General features: G+C 39.0%; 1 protein-coding gene across 1 annotated transcript; it reads left to right on the top strand.

Moving 5' to 3' along the window:
* Positions 1 to 4,789: 4,789 nt before the first annotated feature.
* LOC139708956 (flavin-containing monooxygenase 5-like) lies at positions 4,790 to 10,545 on the top strand. The gene is made up of 7 exons (XM_071620925.1): positions 4,790 to 4,840; positions 5,099 to 5,266; positions 5,963 to 6,109; positions 6,818 to 6,873; positions 7,489 to 7,868; positions 8,450 to 8,694; positions 10,184 to 10,545. Exons 1-7 carry the CDS (start codon positions 4,790 to 4,792, stop codon positions 10,517 to 10,519), a joined length of 1,383 nt encoding a protein of 460 aa, XP_071477026.1. The 3' UTR covers positions 10,520 to 10,545.
* The last annotated feature ends 11,016 nt before the right edge of the window (positions 10,546 to 21,561 follow it).

Below are 21,561 nucleotides of genomic sequence, written 5' to 3'. Positions count from 1 at the left end.
TGGAAAGAATAAACTCCTCTCACTTGATCTCCACTTGCATAATTATTAAAGTCCTATCTTCCCATTCCCGCACATAAATATCGGGGATTAAGATCACTTCCGACGATATCACTATGATGATTTGATTTGATGTCATGAGTGATTTGATTTGAATTGATTTATATATTCTATGTATGTCATTGCATTACATTATTCCTTGTGGCTGCAAATCAGTCGAATTGAACACCTGTAAAAACTCTTGAGATATGCCAACTTCACTGGAGGAAGAGCTAAAATTACATGGACAGTTACGATAGAAGACAGTGATTTATCACCATGAAGCAACATTACCAGTGTCGGATCCGCGGGGCGCACCGGTCGCGCGTCCCCCTTTATTTTTAGTTAAAATAAAAGAAATACTAGGAAAAAAAAAGAATGATGATTTTTTTTTTTTTTTTTTTTTTGCGCCCGCCCCCCGCTTTCCGGAACCTTCTGGATCCGCCTTTGATTACATTCTCGTCCACAAGTGCACTCTCTACAGTAATTAAGGCCTACTAATTTTTGTGACACAAATTTGCTATGTTCTGAAGTTTTCTTTCCAACACTGGTGTTGAAAGGCAGTTCGCAGTTGCGTAAAAAAAGGCATTTCTGTCAAAAAGACCGAAAAAGCGGAAACAGTACTGTTGTCGATGATTTGAGATGCACATGTACGATTAATTACATTATATGAGATCTCGTCATTGCCCAAACATTTGAATGTTTTCATCATGGCGCACATAGTCAGGTGGTGGCGGTGACGGTGGGATAAAAACAAAACAGAAGAAAGAGTTACGGATAATCTAAGTATTTTATCGCCGATAATAAAACAAAACTAAAAAGTTTATCGGTCGATAAGCAGACTTTCGATTTATGTGACATTTGGCTTTCCATATACGTGAGGGACATTGCGTAACACTTGTACAGCTTGTATGCAGTGTGAGAAAAAACTACGACGTCAGTGCCATGCCTTCACAGTGGTGAGAGCAAAAAAGGTGAAGGTGGTGTGGCAACTCGGTGGGAAAACAGGACACCATTACTTAGTACAAGTACTAAGTAACCTGGCATATCAGTAAGTGTCAGTTTTGAAGTTAGAATTATGCATGACCTCCATTCCTATGCTGACATTTTTTTTGGCCTTGCGCAGCACAAATTGTGCATTATTTTGAATAAGAACAAAAGGTCAGATATTTGAGCGAAGCCTCTTGTTTTGGTGTTTTCTTCACGGTGCGTGTAGGGTGTGGAATACGGCGTCTCTGCTCTGCCGCCTCGATCAACTCTGTACCCGCGTCTCGAGCTCCGCGCCCCGGCTAGGCTAGGCAGGCAGGCGGTGTGCGGGCGAGATAGTCACGTAGCACAGCAGGACGAGCACTCGGTACAACCTTGTACAACCTTGTACTATGTATAGTTGTACTGTAGGCTGTACCGAGGTTGAGGGCCCGAGCTTAGAGGCGAGGTCGAGGCCGGTAAACTGTAGATCTCATGATCTACTTGGTACTCGAGTAGAGCTCTACAATTGGTAGTTATTCTCTGAAAGACCTGTAACAGTTAGGTGGTTGTTTTTTTTTTTTTTCCGACGGAAAAAAGGTGGCTGAATGAAAAGTTTGTGTAGACACTACATTTTTTGTCAGTGTGTTGAAATCAATAAATGTAGAGGGTCTACTTAACCAAAATTGAACAGTAAAATTTGGAACAAAATGGTGAGGTACCCGGTAATCTATAACTGATTAAAACAAATGATTTACTTCATTTTATAGTCATATCTGTTGGCCTACTGACTAGATGTAACTGGCCTTTGTGAGCATATATTTTTAATGTTTTGCTTTTACATTTTGCACATCAAGGCTTGAAAGATGCTGTTTTTTTTACAACAATGATTTGTTGAATTTGTAATCAAAAGTTAATCAGAATGAGAAATAGAATCCACATGTTTCCCCACCTTGTGGTGGCTATGTACAATGTATTTCTGTTATAAGAGGCAATTAACTGAATTGTTGATTTCCAAAATTGATATTTACTAGTTGTCTAAAAAAAAAATATGTTGCTTAAATGAATCCTCAGTAAATAAAGTAAGTCAAATGTATGTGCAGGTCTTAAAGGGACTGTACAGTACTGGTTGAGGTAGGGATTCATGTTTTGAACATTTTTATGTGAGATAATGAAAAGTCTCTAATGAAATATGGAAGAGCATGTAATTTTAAGAAGGATTCAACGTTTATTTGATGAAAATTGATTTTCAAATGGCTGAGATATCAAAAAAAGTCCTAATAGTAAATGGCGACATGCCACAACTTTATTAGGATCTCTTTGTTTCACCTCGTTTTTGGATATCTCAGCCATTTCAAAACCGATTTTCATCAAATAAACTTTTGATACCCCTTAGAACTGCATGCTCTTTGACATCTCATAGAGTGGTTTCTGAATATCTCGCAAAACGTTAAAAGCTAAATCTTCACCTCGACCAGAACTGTACACACCCTTTAAACCCAGGGGTGCTCCTTAACACAGTTATACTGTGGGCAGCTTCACATTTGGGCTGGTCGCAGACTTGCAGTTTGATAGTGCAGCTCAAAAAAGTACCGGTAGGCCCTAGTTGCATTGCTGTAGATTTAATATAGGTCCTGTTACCTTTGTGGACGTGCGAATGATGAATGTATAAGCAGGGAGGCATGCCTCCCTAGTAATGAGTGTGGTGGTCAATCTCCTGCATGTTTGTTAGGTCCATGGTATGTGCAGGGAGGTGCCTGGTATGTGTAAGTGCAGGGAGGTGAGACATCACCTTCTAAAAATACATAAAGCAAGACAATGGAATCTGCCCTGGCCGTCCTGGTCCGAGCAGTAAATCAGTCGATTAGTGGTCGGGTTGCCGGTCATCCTGGGGGAGGCCTGAATACTGGTAGTTCGCGATACATCATAGTGGATACCCGCGGGTCAGCATATTTTGATTTAACTGTGACTGTGTTATTTTGTTGTTTTTCTTTTTTCTTCTTTTTTCTCTCTTTTATTTCTTTCTTATGTCTTATTTTTCAGTGCTTTGTTCTGTTGCGTCAAGTGTGTTTATACCTATTTTTGTACATATGTTATTATTGTTCAATAAAAACATTAAAAAAAATATAGGTCCTGTTACATTTGTCACTATAATATTATATTACCCTCCTCCCCAGCAATCTACTCTGATTCAAGGCATCCATTATGAAGAGAGTTGCTGTCATCGGAGCTGGTGTCTCTGGTTTGGTGTCCATCAAAACTTGCTTGGAAGAGGGGCTCGAACCAGTATGTTTTGAACAGACCAGTGATATTGGTGGGTGTGAAGTTTGAATAATTTCATCATTTAATTGTTATTAATTGGTATGCAAGGTACTATGATGTTTCATTATTGCTGCTCTGAAATATGTTTTGAACAGACCTGTGATATCAGCAGGTATAAATTGAGTTTGATTAATTTTGTCATCTGTTTTAACTATGAATTGATATACATCATAAAACATTATTTTATGTTTTTATTACTAAATCTGCTCTTAATTACTTGTGTTGTACTCCTATAATCATACCATGAAAACATGGCATTTTTAAACATTTAAATGAAATACTTTATCTAGTTTGAGCACAAACTAGTACCTGGTATGGTACTACATGACCATGTAGTGGTACAATGACCAAGTAGAGTAAAAAGTTAACTTTTGCAAACACAAGCAAAAAGATGGTACTTGTGTATAATGCTGCATCAATGTGTGAAAGCCTTTCTAGACATCAAAGAGATGTAAGGTCAATATTGAGAGTATTTTTGTATTGAATATCAAATATACTGATTTGAACTGACTGCAATTTCCTTCCCCCCCCCAAAAAAAAAAGATTATTCATAAAAAAAAAAAAACCACAAACACAAACACACACACACACGAACAAAGCAAAATATACTTGTAAACTCAATCTCCCTGTTGTGGACGTGGTATGCTGTGATAGTAGATTAACTTTTGACAGAAGATTCAGCAGTGTGAAGATGGCATTGGCAGACTTCTGGAATTATGATTTAATGGTCCAGGAGATTCATAAAGTCATTTGGAGTAACCAAATATTATTTTGATGTGGATCTGATTGGTCTACTAACATAGAATTATCATTGTCATGTTTCGTTACATTGATTCAATGTACACAGGGCATACTTGTCCAATTTTCTGCAAGTGAGGGCAATTACCTCATATATCTGATGTACTGTATGCTCAAGTCTAATTGGGATTTCTGAAAAAAAAAGGTTCTCTGTAAGTTCCAAACAGTATTTTTTTTCTTTAAGTAAAATTTGGCAGTTGGACTTTTTACGCTAATTATAATCCCCAAAAAGAAAAACAAGATCTGGTTCCTGAGTGAAATCCATTGATATTGACCATCTAGATTGCTTTAAACATTATGGCTGCCTGAATCACCAGAAAGTGTTAACCCGTTGAGGACGAGTCGAGTATATTCGGGTAAGTGTCTATGGGAAATGCGTGTTGTAGCAAAATCAAACTGTCCTCGACAGGTTAATGTGAGACAGGGGCAAAGAAATTTTTTTTTTTAAATGGAGATGGGGTGGGGGGAGAGGGCTACAGAGGTCAAGGGTGACACTGATGTGACACTGATAGAACTTTGACTTTTGCTAAATGCATGGTGTCATTCTGTTTTGCCAACTTTTTGTGGGACAGGTGGTGTTTGGAACTTTCAAGAGGAGGAGGGAGTTGACCCACATGGACCGCCATATATCTACAGAGGACTCGTCACTAACGTGTGCAAGCCAATGATGGCTTTCAGTGATTTTCCATTCCCTCCTGAATGGCCACCATACTTGCAGGTGATTATTTTCCCATTTTTCTCTCTTTTGTTCTAAATTGAAAGCGTGCAAGCTTTCAATATGTTCTTGTTTTACATTGAAATTTGCCCCTGGAGCAAAGGATGAGATTTTCCTTGTGTTATTGTTTAATGTATTAACCCTTTGTGTGCATGTGTATGTGTGTATATGTTTGTGCATGTGTGTGTGTGTGTGTGTGTGTGTGTATGAAAAAAAGAGAGTAATTTTGATATCTTCTTTATTTTTCGTGCTGACAAATAGGGTGAGGATGTCTTCAAGTATTATGTTGACTACGCAAACCACTTTGACCTCTGGAAGAAAATCCGGTTCAGCTCCAGAGTAATTCGAGTGGAGAAAGCAGATGATTTTGAGAAAACAGGAAGATGGATTGTGAGATCACAATGTAAGGATGAAGATGTCAAGACGGAGGTATGTTGTCTCTAAGTTGTTGGTTTTGTGCACGGACAACCTTGCTTAAGTCAACCTCACATAAGTAGAATATTCCCTTAATTGAAGGTCTTTTCAAGTTCCCTTCTCTTTATAATTCTGTTGAATTTAGTCCCTCAAAGGTCAAATTTTCTCAAGGTTGAAGCTATTTCTTCAGTCCAAAATGATTTGACTTAGGCAAGTTTATCATGGATACATCATTCCTCTGGGAAGGGCTTTGTTGTTGCAAAGCTTGGTGTGCTGAAAAAAAAAAGAGAAGGAAATAACTCAGAATGACTTTTATTGCAGTTATCATCCAGTGCGGTAAAATAATGATTCAAGATGTGCTTTATTTTATGCTAAAGTAGTTCTAACTGGTATGGCCATCATTCATTCTTTGCAGATGCAATTTTTTAAGAGTTTCATTTTTTTTTTTGTGGGGGGGGGGGGGGGAGGGGTTAAAGGAAGTAAATTATGTAGCTTTCTACATTATGTAGATTGATTGTTTGATTGTGTACTTTTCAATTCTCATTTTTAGCCCATTGAGGACGAGCTGATTTTGCTATAACACACATTTTCCGTAGACACCTGAGTGATTATTCTCAGGACTCGTCTTCAATGGGTTAAGCATATACTCCACTGTTCTACATGCCTTGATGCCCTCTCATATCCTACTTGGTATTCTGTCTTCCCCTTCAGGTGTTTGATGCCGTCATGGTGTGTTCTGGTTTCTACTCATCAGGCTTTATCCCTGAATACCCTGGTGTAGCAGAGTTCAAAGGTCAGGTGCTTCACACCTGCCAATTCCGCAGAGGATCAGATTTCAAGAACAAGACTGTCTTAGTTGTAGGTAATGAATGCCATTTGAACTTCAACTTTTTTGAGATGTGTCATTTTGTAGTCATGTGAGTTTGCAGATTCATAGACTCCAGCTCTCCCACTTTAAGACCTCTTTCTCAAAATCTGCCGCTCTTCAGCTTGAGTTTTAATTTCTCCCGCTCTAGCTGTGTCATCCACTTATACTTTGGCTTAGAACTTTAGAGCTTCCTCAGGGCCAGCATTGATTATGCCGTATATATAAGTTCCAAATTAAGCTAAGATAGCACCAAAGAATTTTTTTTTATTCAAGAGCTTCCAGGGCCTGCTTCAGGGCCCTGGAATTGAAATTGATGTCATGCGTTGACATGATCACGGGATCAGTCTCTCCTATTTACTCGTAGGTCCAGGCAGGAGAATTTTCCATTTACGTAGAGCTTGAGGTTGGAGTCTCTGCAGCTTTGACCAAGTAAACAACAGAATTTGCATTGAGGGGCAATTTGTTTGCCGGTTAAAAGAAAACATATGAGGTAATGGCGTCATCACCATTCTTATTCATGTCCGTGGTGACCAATATCACCTTTTAATGAAAACATGAGATAAATCATCACTTGCCAGCGTTTTATACAGTCCTCATGATTTTACCCTGTCTATTCCAGTCAAGATAGACATGATGTTTTGTTTTAATTTGTAAGTTTTGTTCTTAATGTTCCTATTTTGTTTTCAATGGCTTGACAGGTGCTGGCCATTCTGCTGGGGATGTTGCAGTTTTATGTGCTGATCATGCTAAAAAGGTAACAATCATCAGCAGTGTCAAGAGGGAGAGAGAGAGAGAGAGAGAGATATGGAAACAGATCAAGACAGACATTTATAGACAAACAGCTCGCATTTTATGGTAGCTGTTCAGTTTTGTTCCCCCTCCCCCACACAAGATTAATAGCAAAGAGTATAAAAGCGCACGTAGCACTGCCGGCTTGTCCTTCTATACTATTTGATTAATAGGGAGTCAATGTGGATGCGCAAAATGAGCTACACAAAGAAATATTGACTCGTGCAACAGAATTGCAAATTATACAGTTTCAAAGTGAGTAAGTACTTACCTTGGTCTTTGGAAAGCAATAATACTGCTCATTCTAGCACTGTTTTCCTTCCTGGCAAATTTATCCACTTTCGAAATTAGCTGAAAAATATAGATTCATGAAATATGCTCATAAGATATATGGCACATCAATATTATAGAGATTATATGTCATCTGTTCAAAAATATACTCTGCCAAACATATTCAACTGTAAAGACTGCGCATTTTAGGTTATTGTGGTAACAACTGCTGACTCCAATTCTGATAAGTATATGAATAGTACATGAAATTATACATTACATGATTGTTGTGTTGAAAGGTCTTTATCAGCCTAAGGAAGGGGGCTTGGATTATACCTCGTGTGCTAAGCAAGCAGCCAGTGGATATTATGCTCAACAAACGATGGACAGGTTTCATCCCCTCCTGGCTGGTCAGGCGCATGACGGACAAAATGGTGGAGTCGATACAGGACTGGGATGGCCTGGGGCTTCGACGGCAGACGCCTCTTCTCAACAGCAGTGCCATGATCAACGACCGCCTCCCCATGGATATCATGAGTGGCAGAATCAGTGTCAGGAGTGGGATTCAGAGCTTCCAAGGGTCAAAGGTCATCTTTGACGATGGAAAGGAGATGGATGACGTGGACTGTGTGCTATTTGCCACCGGCTACAATTTGAAAATTCCGTTTGTTGATGATGAAATCCTCTCAGGTGAGATATTAGATTTGAATCGATTAAACAAAGTGTCAGTGAGACAATGCTCGCTGGAAACCACAGGCTTGAATGCTATTACGGGGAACACTTGTGATCATATGCTCTAATCTTAAAACACTTATCAAGGCAAATCTTCATCTAAACTTGAGCTTTGATGTGACATCAACACTACAGGTAACTCCTAAAAGTACTTTTGCAACTTGCTTTCAGTCAATATTGGTGTGTAAATGATGTGATACTAATGTGAAAGCCACGATGAGAAAGTTTCATTTAAAGTCTCCTTAACTTTGAGCGGGAAGTTACCACTCCGAGACTACTGGAAATGGAAAAAATAAAAAGGTGTCAGAGAATATGCATGTGTATCACATTTGTATACAATGTATTTCAAATCATAAATACAGTGGTTCTTTTACAGGTTTTTCTAAAGATTGTTAACTGTTGCATGGTGTGCCAAACTTGATGGAATTTCATCTTCTACATGTGTATTTGCCTTCAAAGTTCAAAGGTACGACTGTATATGTGTGGCATATAACACATAAAAGTGATGATATCATTTGTGCAATGGCTGACTCTTGCAGATGACTTGGGCCAACTAGACCTGTATCTCCATGTCCTCCCACCACGCCTGACCCACCACACCATGGCCGCCGTCGGATTCATTGTGACGCGTGGTGCCACAGGATCTGTTTCTGAACTGCAAGCCCGCTATGCTGCCAAGGTGTTCAAGGGAGAAGCCAAGTTGCCCAGTCTGCCAGAAATGATGTCAGACATCCAGGCCAGGCGGGATAGAATTTTCAAGCAGTTTGGTCGACATAGACCTCTGGTAAGGCACCGTCCTGTAATCTTCAGTCACTCATTGACTTGCCCACCAATTCAGTGCCTCAACCTTCAAGTGCATTGATTGAAGCACTGTTCACTACTCTGAGATGCAATACTTGTATCATGATAGATTTAAAGGGACTGTGCAGTAGGCCCTACTGGTTGAGGTGGGGATGTTTTGAACATTCCTAAGTGAGATAATGATAAACCTCGTATGAAATATGAAAGAGCATGTAATTTTAAGAAGGAATCAACGTTTATTTCATGAAAATTGGTTTTCAAATGGCTGAGATATCAAAAAAAGTGATAATAATAAAAGGCGACAGGCCACGCCTTTTATTAGGATCTCTTTGTTTCACCTTGTTTTGGATATCTCTGCCATTTTAAAACCGATTTTCATCAAATAAACTTTTGATACCCCTTAGAATTGCATGCTCTTTGACATCTCATAGAGTGGTTTCTGAATATCTCACAAAATGTTAAAAGCTAAATCCTCACCTCAACCAGAACTGTACACACCCTTTAAGTATGATTTTTTTTAATAACATACATAACATCAGTGGCAGATTATTCCTCTGTTGATGCAGTGCTGGCTTACTTTCAGAATCACTGAGATCTTGAGGTGATATCAACTTCTAGGTATGGTACTGCTGTTCATTGTCCACTAGAATCAACCCAGGGTCACCTCATGGACTGAGTAAGAGTGGTCAATTAATAAGCCACCATTCTGTGCCCCTGAATCATCCTGTACATTGCTCTGTGGCACACTGCAATGAACTCTGATCAGAACACTCCTCCCCCTACATTCCTTAGTCATCACAATGTTTTTAGTCAATCAAGACAAACTCCTGTAGTCAGTCAACGTACTGTTAGTTTCTAAATTTTGTGAATCACATTAGTATGGGTTTATGTGCATGAGCAACTGACTCCACTCATGGCGATATTCTTTTGAAACCCCAATGATAGTCAGTGAGTTCAGCATTTAATGAATTAAACTGTCAAGTCATGATTTCCCCCATATACCTCTGAATAAACTCATAGCTCATCTCATGAGCCTCAGTAATAAACTTACAACTGCAGTCTCTACTTGCATCATCCAATCCTGTGAGTCTCTTGATGATCTTTTGAGTCACTACTGTGAACTCATCACATCCTCTTTTCTGTAACCTCGTAGTAAGCCATGCTGTCAGTTGAATCAATCAAGATAGTTATCATTAGATAAACTTAAACAGTATGTCAGTCAGGTAAGTATTTCTCAGCTGTTATGCACCGTTTAAGTCTTGACACAGTAGTTTTAATGTATGGCTATTTCTTTAACTTAAAAGCCAAAGGAGCAATATCTTGAGTTACTGTAGTTCATTAGTTTCTCCATCAAACAATTTCAGTCTCGGTGTACTGTGGCTCACGAAGAGGTAGCATTTACTGTGAATATTAACATATTTTTTTACTTCATCCTTTTGTCACTCTCTGTGCTGAATGCCTAAAATCCACAGATCCTACCTCCAGAGTACCAGGACAGACTAGCTCGTGAAATCAGTGCCCTGCCAAGTCTGTGGAAGCTTCTCTTCACCGATCCCAAGCTTGCCTTCAGTTTCTTCTTCAAACCAATCTATCCCCCGTGCTATCGCCTCGTGGGACCCCATGCCATGCCAGGTGCAAGAGAAGCATTCCTCCGTAGTTCTGAAGACCTCATGCATGGCGTCACCCTGAGCTCAGTCAGGAATAAGAGCAAGCCATATAGCAAGGATTTTAACTCGAGGGCTGCCAAACTGTTGGTGTTTTCCGTGGCAATAGTAAGTATTTTGGCCCTCTGGGTTGGGATGGTGTGATGAAATACAGTTATAGGAGGAAGATAAACGAGTATTTAAAGCATCTCTTTCAAATGAGTGGATGCTGATGTTTAATGTGCATAAACCAACAAGTCTTTTAAGAAGTACTTTAGAGGACATTAGTCACCTAGTTGTACCTCCTGGGTCTATCAGGGCATGATTTTCCTGGTATTGCATCATAATTTGCTGTACATTCTGAACATGAATGCTGTACAGAATGTAGTTTGTGCTACAGTTTCGTTAGAATCATATACCATTTTCAAATTTATCAAATACTTCTGTTATATTGTTTGGATTGCAACTGATATGGAAAATTGCCCTGTATCGACGTAAATGAGCACGGAATGGAGCGGTTTTGTTTTACGCAATAGCAGGCATGACAAAAGAAATCATGAGCATACATACTCAAGCAGGATTCGGACCTACAACCTCCTGATTACAGGGCAGGCATCTTATCCAATAGACCGCCAACTACTGCTCGACAGTCAGTGGCTTGTTCTTTTCCTTATAGTACGCAGCGGGTATGACATAACCATTCAAATTGATGAATTTGAATAATTATCTCATTGAGGACGGTTTGATTTTGCTACAACACAGACTTCCCATAGACACTTGCCAGAGTATACTTGGGACTTGTTCTGAACAGGTTAAGCAGTACCCACTGCATATAGTTAAAATTCCAATCTGATGAATCTCTGTAGCAGTTTGGAGAAATATGTTTAGCTGATAGACAGGCTGTATGTCTTGAGTAATTGCCATTGTAAATTGAATTTATATACAGAGCGTATAAAAAAATGGTAATCCAACTTTGGAGGGCTACTATTTCATAATTATCATCAATGGAGAGCAGTGTTGGTTGTGGGGAACTCTTCCTCTTTCCATCGATACCAAATTATGTTGACAAATGTCGTAAGGTGAGCACATGAACTTTAGAATGACAAATTGCACTTTTTCTGTGTTTTAGTGTTATTGTGAAGGAACAACTAGAAATGTCCATTGGTGCGCAGTGCGATTGTATCCTCCGGCACCAGCAGCAGTGTAAGCGTAGTTGAGGTCGAACGCACGGAGAAATCAACAGAGACAAAATGTTTCTACGGGAATGTCACACTTTGTTAGGAATCACAATATCTCAGAAACACCTTCCTCTCTCTCGTTCTGTTTCATTCCCTATCTGTCATTCCATTTGGTAATAATGGGTGTCATTCCTTCTCTTCTGTCACTCTATATGTATAATTCCTTCAGAAGGTCTGGTTCCTATTTCATCTGTAGCATACCTTCATAGCTGGTCTACCATGAAACATTCCGTCACTCCTTCCCTTTACTGGTACATTGTGAATTTCTTTTTCCAAGATATTGAGGAATCTGAAGTCATTCTGTGAGAGTGCTGCCCCTTTGTTGCTCACACCAGAAAGGTCAGCTTCCATGATGCTCTTTATTTGATGGGGAGTGATTTCCTACTTGCTTGTTTTCTTCTCATTAAAGAAAATTTCCCTTCTGTCTATGACCAAGGTCTCTGGGATTTCCCTGGCCATTGACCTGTGACTGGTGCAGGTGTAGTCGCCATTTTCGCAAATGTAGTCAGGACGTATTGTTCCTACAATGCTCCATCCAAGATCTGTGCATATGCCGTATGGGTCCATTGTTGCATGTGCTGGAATAACCTCTCTGGACATCAATGCTCTTGCACAATCATAGCCAATCAATAGGCCTATGTCGCAGTCTTGAAGAGGCATGAGCTTGCTGCTAAGGTTGCACAGGTGGGGAATGGACCGCGCAGTCTTGGTTGTCGGCACATGAGAGCAATCGGCAGACATTATGTTGTGTGTGTAAGTTGGTGGTAAGGCTATCTTGTCCTTGCCATCATGGGCTCGTATGCGCAGTCCTTCCACACGTTCGCTGATTATCTTCTGGTTCTTCATTGAAAGTGTAGACAGCTGCAAGTTGACCTTTTTGCTGTGGATCCCCATCTCATCTTTGATGGATTTCAGCAAGAATGTTGTGTCTGACTGTGTGTCATGCACCAACAGAACACCTGTCAGCACCGACATAACATCTGTTATACACCGACAAAACATTCTTGGATCAGCACCGAATGACTGCAACCGTTCACGCCATGTTTGCCAACTCCAACTCTCGTGTCCTGGATGGACACTTTTATTCCACCCCACCCTGGTTTCACCAAAGCACATCACGGTTCTCTGTCACACCACCCCCCAACAAGAGGAAAGTTATGAATGTAACTTTTCGACTATAAACACCTTCGTTGTAAGGCTTACTTCACTGTTCTTGCTTACTACACGTATTCAGCTCACACGATTACAAACTCAAATAGTTTTGAGTTGTTTTCTTAAAACCTCACCTGGCATACTACACTTATAATTACTGATTTTGAGCCTTATCAGAATCAGTTAACTCCGGCATCATATTGTCCACTTTTAGAACAATATATGAAAACTTGACAAGCCCCCCTACAAGACATGTAAATACACCAATTACGCAATGTGTCTACAGTAATACACATCTGTATGTGAAACTGTTTTCAACGGGTGCATATACGGGTACACATAGGCCCCCTACTGGTGCACATAAGCCGGAAAGATTACACCAAATGTAATCAATCATTTCTCCAGTAGTATCAATATCTTGACTGAGACTGTGCTTTGTGGTAGTCTGGACCGTAATTATATCCTCACATATTTAACCAATAAACTTACATAACTTCAGACATGTATAGTATATATATTTTTGTTAACACATGCACTTATTCTTTAAATGTGAAAACCAAAAATACACTTTCTTTCTGAAATTGTTCTGACTGTTGCAAAGATAATATGTCTGTTTCTCCAACACAAACTTTCACTGGAGTTTCACTGAATGATGTAACAGCATGCATCTCTTGATTATAACAACATCATATTTAAACACTATGACACATGTGTACCTCTACTCAGTGTACTTGCTAATAAATCTTATACTTATGTCAACTCTGCGTCATAAGTTAGCTAAAACAATAACAAAAATTTAACCCCCGGACATTTCTTTTTGTCCCTTCACACATATATACGTATTGTTACCTGTTAGGATGTTATGATATACAATGTATGTTCAAACTCTGAAAAATATCGAGATCATACTCGACACACAAATGTGACTCTGTCACTCTGTAACGAAATACATATACAGGTTATTAATTCACAAAAGTGACATTATATCTTTGCTTCTTTATGCCTTGCTGTCACTCTACACTTTTTCATTAATACAAAACACAAATTCTTTTGTTTTAACACAAATCGACTGACATAAAACTCAAAATTTGATAAACAGTTTTCCTGTGACTGGCTGGTTGTGTTTTGCTATATTGTAATCTATACAAAACCTGGACGTTCCGTCTGCCTTTGGGACTAGCACTACTGGGGAACTCCAGTTTGAGTTACTAGGCTCTATGATTCCATTTGCAAGCATGAAATCTATCTCCCTATCAACCTGTTCTCTCTTAGCAGGATGAATCCGATATGGATGGTGCTTTATGGGTGCATTGTCACCAACATCTACCGTATGAACAGTGTCTTTCGCACAGCCCAATTTATCACTGCAAACCTCCGGAAATTCCTGGAAGATGTCGACAACATCTTGCCTCTCTGAATCAGACAGATGACTGAGCAGCAACTCTGGATTTTCTAGTGCCTTTGAGTTCTCTACTCGCGGAATCATTCCTGACTTGAAACTCACACTCTGAGAAGCAGGAGCATCATGTTCAAACTCTTCTTCACTTTTCCCAGCGCTGTGTAAGACACTCTCACTCACAACTGCACCTACATCTTCCACACGTTCTCGGTATTTCTTCAACATATTAACGTGACACACTCTCTTGGTTTTCCTACGATCAGGCATGCTCACCACATAAGTCTCCTTCCCAAGCTTCCTCTCTACTACATAGGGACCACTGAATTTAGCCTTCAATGCATCTCCTGGCAATGGAAGTAGAACCAAGACTTTGTCTCCAACCTCAAACACACGACTCTGTGCCTTTCGGTCAAAGCGTTCCTTCATTGTCTGTTGCGAAGACTTCAAGTGTTCTCTTGCCACTTCATTCGCTCTCACAAGACGCTCTCTGAACATGGAGATGAAGTCTAAGGCATTGGAATCTTTCTCTTCCTCATCAGACAACAGCTGCTCCTTCACAACTTTCAGGGGCCCTCTTGGCTCATGCCCAAACACCAACTCAAAGCAGGAGAATCCAGTGGATTCATTAGGCACTTCACGAGCAGCAAAGAGAAGAAAAGGGATACCTTTATCCTAGTCCCTAGGATTATCCTGACAGTAGACCTTCAACATCGTCTTAAGCGTCTGATGGTACCTTTCTAAGGCCCCCTGTGATTGCGGGTGATATGCAGACGACTTGATCTGTTGAATACCAAGCTGGTACATCAACTCCTGAAAGACACGAGACATGAAATTGCTACCTTGATCCGACTGAATTTCTTTTGGTAGCCCGTACCTAGTAAAGAAAGTCAACAAGGCGTCCAGAACTGACTTAGCAGTTATGCTCCTCAACGGAAATGCTTCTGCATATCTCGTGGAAACATCCATCACAGTCAATAGATACTGACATCCCGACTTGGACTTCGGCAATGGACCAATGCAATCTACCATCACACGGCTAAATGGCTCCTCAAAAGCCGGAATAGGAATCAACGGCGCAGGTCTAATGGTATGCTGTGGTTTTCCTACCATTTGACATTCATGACACGTTCAACAAAATTCAGACACATCCTTTCTCATCTTGGGCCAGAAGAAATGAGTTCTGATTCTACACAAAGTCTTCTTGACACCCATGTGTCCGGCCATTGGAATTTCATGTGCAAGACGTAGAATTTCCTTTCAATACGGCGGAGGAACAACTATCTGGTCGACAATCGTCCAGTCCTCATCTGCGGGACGATCTGGAGGACGCCATTTCCTCATCAAAACACCAGACTTTACATAGAAACATTCTGGCACTCCCTTCACCTCATCTACAGTCAATGCACCCTCGCTCAACTTCAACAACTCCTCATCTTCCATCTGTGCTTTGATTAAAGCTGGCTGACTGTACACACCTTCTTCTCAACTTTGTTCTCTTTCACCTTCACTAGTCACCTTTCCAAAAAATTATGAAAGAGTAGCCCTCCAAATTTGGATAACTTTTTTTTTTTTGATCTATCTGTATTTCTATCAGGATCATTTATCAGCATTGATTTTGACGAGAGTAAAATATTGCTACTTCATGTTATAGATATTGACATTTGTGTAAAAGTATCACTGGTTTCCATGGCTTAGTTTTATGGATCAGTGATATTCCTGAAAATAAAAAATGAAGTCTGTATGAAATTACTGGCACATAATGTCAATAACTGCCCTTCCCACAAATGAGAAATTCCATACAGATTGTGAGAATGATACATTTGAATTATTCACAGTTAATTCATAGCCATGGAGCTCATAATCCGGATTCCCAGCACAAATCTGCATTCCAGTGCAAAAAATTTTGCTGTTCTTTTATGTGTTAGTCACTCAGGGAAATTTGTCAAAGCGCCAGTAAGTGCACAACGTGCTGTACGTGTTCATGTATCTTGTAACCATTTTCTAGAATGTGTAATGCTTCTTCTGTAGCAATGTTTCTTTTTTCTTTTTTTTCCCCCCAAGATTTATATGACAATCATGAAAGGTCTGTCATTTTGAATAGAAATGAATCTATCCCTCAAAAATTTCCTCAAGAGTAAGTAAGCATCCTTTTGATGTCTTGTGTTCCATTTCAGAAAAAAGTTAAGTTATTGACAAAACAAATTCAAATTCATTTAGTAAAACGAAAAGGCTGAATATTATTATTAGTCGATGATGGTATTGTATGCTAAATAGATGAATTGCTCAATGAATTTTGGTATGTCCTAACTCAGCATGGTTATTTAGTATGCCTCATAAACCATCACTTTCAGAAAGTGATGACAAGGGCATTCTTAGAGCTGTTTTAATGAATTGTTGCAAAGGCTGCTTGTGTTGAAACGATATTCTACTGATGAATCAATCGTACATCAGTGGATGGTGACATCTGTATGTACGGGTGTGTATAGTGAAAGAAAAATGTAGTCAACAGCATACTGTATACGCTATCATTTTTGTGTATAGATATTTTCACGAATGAGGAGGTCACAGACATTCTCGCGAGATGTTGTTTTTGCAACATTTTCGCGTGTTGTTAAATTCGCGGTCCAACTGAGATTCGCAAAATATGCGAAAATTGGACCCTCGCGAAAATAACAGCTTATACAGTAATTTGGATAATGGACCAAATGTGTGCTGAACAGAGGATGAAAGGTTGCTGAAGATGAGTATGTTTGCCATCCACCAGGGAGGGGCCTCCATCATGGGACATGGTTATATGTATGATACATGTGCAGTATGTATAACACCTTTCACTACCATGACGCTCCAGCAGTTGGCAAACATGACAAAATATCTGTGTCAGGTATTTCATTGTGGAGTAGTGGGCAGCCATTAATTAATGGACCTATTCATTGGTAACAAAAAATACCTCTACTGGGGGTTGTCATATTTGAAATGTACTAGCTCTATTTACAATTCAAAGTTTCTGTTTTACCAGACAACTTGAAACATTGGTTTCATGTGCAATCTGAATAAGCTGTATTCAGGGTGTCAGTGCAACTAATACATAATCATGCTCATTCCCATGTCTTTGTCAATAGTTTAATGAGATGATGTTGAGTTCAACACCTACTACCTGATTGGTCCACTGCTGGTCATGTGACATTCACTAGAAAAATTACCATTGTATGTTGTAGCTGGTTAATGTGCAATTTTTGTTGAGCAGAATGGATAATCCATTCTGATGTCATCCATTTGCATTTCCTCTTGGCCATGACATTCTCTTCAAGGGGCATTCCAGACAATATACATGTATAGGATTTCACATCGTGTAGTTCATGAATCAATAGTATCATGTGTAGATTTTTGTGGAATTTAATGTGGTCCTTGAGCAGATAAATAACTTCTGTGAAAAACCCAAAGCGAAATTACACTGAACAAGGATGGTTACAAAGGAGTCTGACATATTCCAGAAATGCATCAGTGTAATTGCAAAACAATACCACTTGCTTAACAAGATTTCTTCTTTTGATTTACTTTCCTGAGCACCCAATCATACATTCTTATGTGAAGCGGCCATGTCATCATCCTTGTTCACTGTTATTTGATATGAATTTTGAAAACTGTGTTACTCCTCATTCCAATCTTCATGAATTCCGAAACTGTGTACCCTGTGTAACCATTTTAAAGTTGTTCAAATGCAAAAGTCTGAAAAGTCATCTGGAGGTCTCCATTAATCAACTCACAGTTTTGTACATTCTTACTTCTCCGATGTCACTGAAAACTGAAGAGGTCACCTACTGATTATCGCTAGAGGGTGGACTATGTAACATTTCTTTGACCATCTGTCCACCGTTTTTAAGTGGGGCAAAATCATTGAGCAAGATTGACGCTGCCCAAATTTGCCAGATGCTAAGAGTACTGAAATAGTGTTACTGTGTTGAAAAGGGATAAACAACATGCCAAAATCTTGCCTGGCATGTGGTTGTACTGACTGTAAAAGCAAAGGAAATGGCATAATCTTTCACAAGTTGGGTTCTTGTAATAAATAGTGTCATTATCTACAGTTTAAAGATAGATAAAGTTTATTCAGGATATGCGACTCTGACTGGGCTGTAGGGTAACTGGCGAAAGTTTAGGAAGAAAAGATACTGGTACATGAGATTGCAACTTGAGCCCAAGGCAAACATGCTATTCATGAAGAAAGTGTAGAATACTTAGGCTGAAGTATGTCAAATGAATCATGAGTTGGTTTTTTTTTTTTTTTTTTGACAACCAACGATTTCAGTTTCAGTTTCAGTAAGTTTTATTTCTCCACTTGTACATAACAGAAAATAAGTATAACAATATCAAACATATTTTTTCACAAATCATGAAAATATAAACAAGATTTAATATTACAAGTGTATTATCGTGTGAAATAATACATGAATTTCATTATACAGATTTTTAAGTGTACAGGTAGGGAAAACCGTTATCAATAAGCAAATCGCTCGACTGGGACAATGGTCTCTGAACATATATGCCTTGTAACAATTTTTTTTAAACGATTTGTTGACCTTGGCAAGAAAAAAAAAATAGCCAAACAGTGTCAACAGCCATTGAACACAATGACAAGGAACCAGTTGAATACCTCAAGATATGCAAGAATGACTCAAGAACTCAAGAAACTTATGCAGGATATAATGCAATGAATTATTCTATGTATCCAATATGTTTATCAATAACATCAAGTGTACATTTCAGTTGCTTTGAGTGTAATGCAGTCAATTGTATGTGTATGTGTATACATGTATTTATATGAGTTTGTTTAGAATGTGTATGTTGTACACTGTATTGGAAGGTAAGTTAAAGAAATGAAATGAAATTTTCAGAATGTGAACATTTCTACTGGAACTATATGTATATACAAGTACATATATGCGATACACCATGGTTTGTAAATTTATGTCTGATTTTTAGAGAAATATATTATGTATATTGTAGTATGGTTAGAAAATTGGAAAAAAAATACTACCATTGGAGCAGAGCTAGGTAGTTATTCTCATGAACTACATGTATGTTTATGTATTGGAATAAATTTTCTATTTTTGTAAAGAAGTTGGACCTAATTAGTAAATGATATTCAATAAAGAAGACTGGTTGAATGATTACACTACTTTGTCTCCTGAACAGATTTTACATCTTTTTATCCTATGTTTTCCCTTTCTGTCAATCTGTATTCTTCTTACTATTGTAGTGTCTCTTTTTTTTTCTTTTTTGTCCCCGCCGAACGAGTTCGAGCAGGGGACTATGAAACGGGCTCCGTACGTGTGTGTGTCCGTCCGTGTGTCCGTCCGTGTGTCCGTCCGTGTGTCCGTCCGTGTGTCCGTGTGTGCGTCCGTGTGTGATCAAAATCTTCAATTTGCTACTTCTCTGTCATTTATGAGCCAATTTTGATTCTGTTTGCTTTATATGATAGCACTACATGGGAGCTTTGAAACCTCTACACAGAATTTCAGTCGTGACCTTTGACCTTGACCTTTGACCTATATTGTACATTTTGCTACAAAATGCTACTCCTTCGCCATTTCTAACCCGATTTCGATTCCGTTTGCTTTATATGATGGCACTAGGTGAGGGCTTCAAAACTTCTACACAGAATTTTGACCTTTGACTTCTTTGACCTTTGACCTTGATTTTTGACCTATATTGTACATTTTGCTACAAAATGCTACTCCTTCGCCATTTCTAACCCGATTTCGATTCCGTTTGCTTTATGTGATGGCACTAGGTGAGGGCTTCAAAACTTCTACACAGAATTTTGACCTTTGCCTTCTTTGACCTTTGACCTTGATTTTTGACCTATATTGTACATTTTGCTACAAAATGCTACTCCTTCGCCATTTCTAACCCGATTTCGATTTTGTTTGCTTTATGTGATGGCACTAGGTGAGGGCTTCAAAACTTCTACACAGAATTGTGACCTTTGCCTTCTTTGACCTTTGACCTTGATTTTTGACCTATATTGTACATTTTGCTACAAAATGCTACTCCTTCGCCATTTCTAACCCGATTTCGATTCCGTTTGCTTTATGTGATGTCACTAGGTGAGGGCTTCAAAACTTCTACACAGAATTTTGACCTTTGCCTTCTTTGACCTTTGACCTTGATTTTTGACCTATATTGTACATTGGCTACAAAATGCTACTCCTTCGCCATTTCTAACCCGATTTCGATTCCGTTTGCTTTATGTGATGGCACTAGGTGAGGGCTTCAAAACTTTACACAGAATTTTGACCTTTGCCTTCTTTGACCTTTGACCTTGATTTTTGACCTATATTGCACATTTTGCTACAAAATGCTACTTCCGGCGGGGACATATATTACGCACCGCGTAATTTCTACTTTTCCTTGTTTTTTTTGGTTCCGTTTTTATGTTTGTGGGTGTTTCTTTGAAAAAAAGCAAAACAAACAAATTTATGTCTAATCTCTCAACAGTGAAAGCCTTCAGTTTGTTTGGGGTTTCCTTTGTTTTTTTTATCGTCTTATTTGGTTGAATATTTTCTCTGTATTCCACCAGGAACATTGAATTTCACTTTTGAAAATGTAAAAACTCTCAAAAACACGAGGGAAGAAGAGCCATACATGGTGGCTGAATCATGTGCTGTGCTTAAATAAATGATGTGAGATGAAACGAATCGGGAGGCGAGCACATTGGAAACTGTATTTTCCTATTTATTACATTTATTTCTATTTTCTATTCATTTCTAAGAAATGAATAAATAATTGCAAACAGAACATCTTGCAAAGAATCCTCGCCTTAGGATTTTGTAAAACATACAATTTCTCTTTCTGGCCACAGAATAATTCAAGAATCTACAGATAAGCTTGAACTTTTATTTCTTTATTTCAAAAAAGATACAGGTCTGTTCCCATCACACACACCACACGTCATGATTCGGCCGGCATGCATGTAGGCTACTATGCACAACACCTAACACTTGTGCGATCTTTCAATTGCCTTGGTCACTTGTTTAGACCGATATAACGTTTTCATTACAACTATGCATAGATGCTGCCGGACATTACTAGCTGTTGTAGTAGTGTGGCAACAAATGAATTGGGAGAAAGGGGGGGGGGGGAACTATCCAGATTGAGACAGGCAGTGCAGGCCTATATCGATATACCTGTACCAGAATTGGCGTGAATATTAAAACATGTACATGTATTCATTTCCACGCATATATCAGGCATGACAACGACATTGATCTAGACAGACAGACAGATACCAGACATGCAAATGTTAGTGGCGGAACAAAAAGAGCACACAGTAGAGGCTTGTTGATAGTGATCTATGACAGATTTAATTTACAAAGTGTAGTATCAGCAATTAAAATAATGCATTATAACGGTAACAG

This window comes from Diadema antillarum, unplaced genomic scaffold, assembly GCF_040938485.1.
Source record: "Diadema antillarum isolate AM-2024a unplaced genomic scaffold, OU_Dant_1.0 seq00001391_RagTag, whole genome shotgun sequence".
Lineage (NCBI taxonomy): Eukaryota > Metazoa > Echinodermata > Echinoidea > Diadematoida > Diadematidae > Diadema > Diadema antillarum.
Note: the sequence above shows the minus strand (reverse complement) of the source record. Positions and strands in the feature narration are given on the sequence as shown.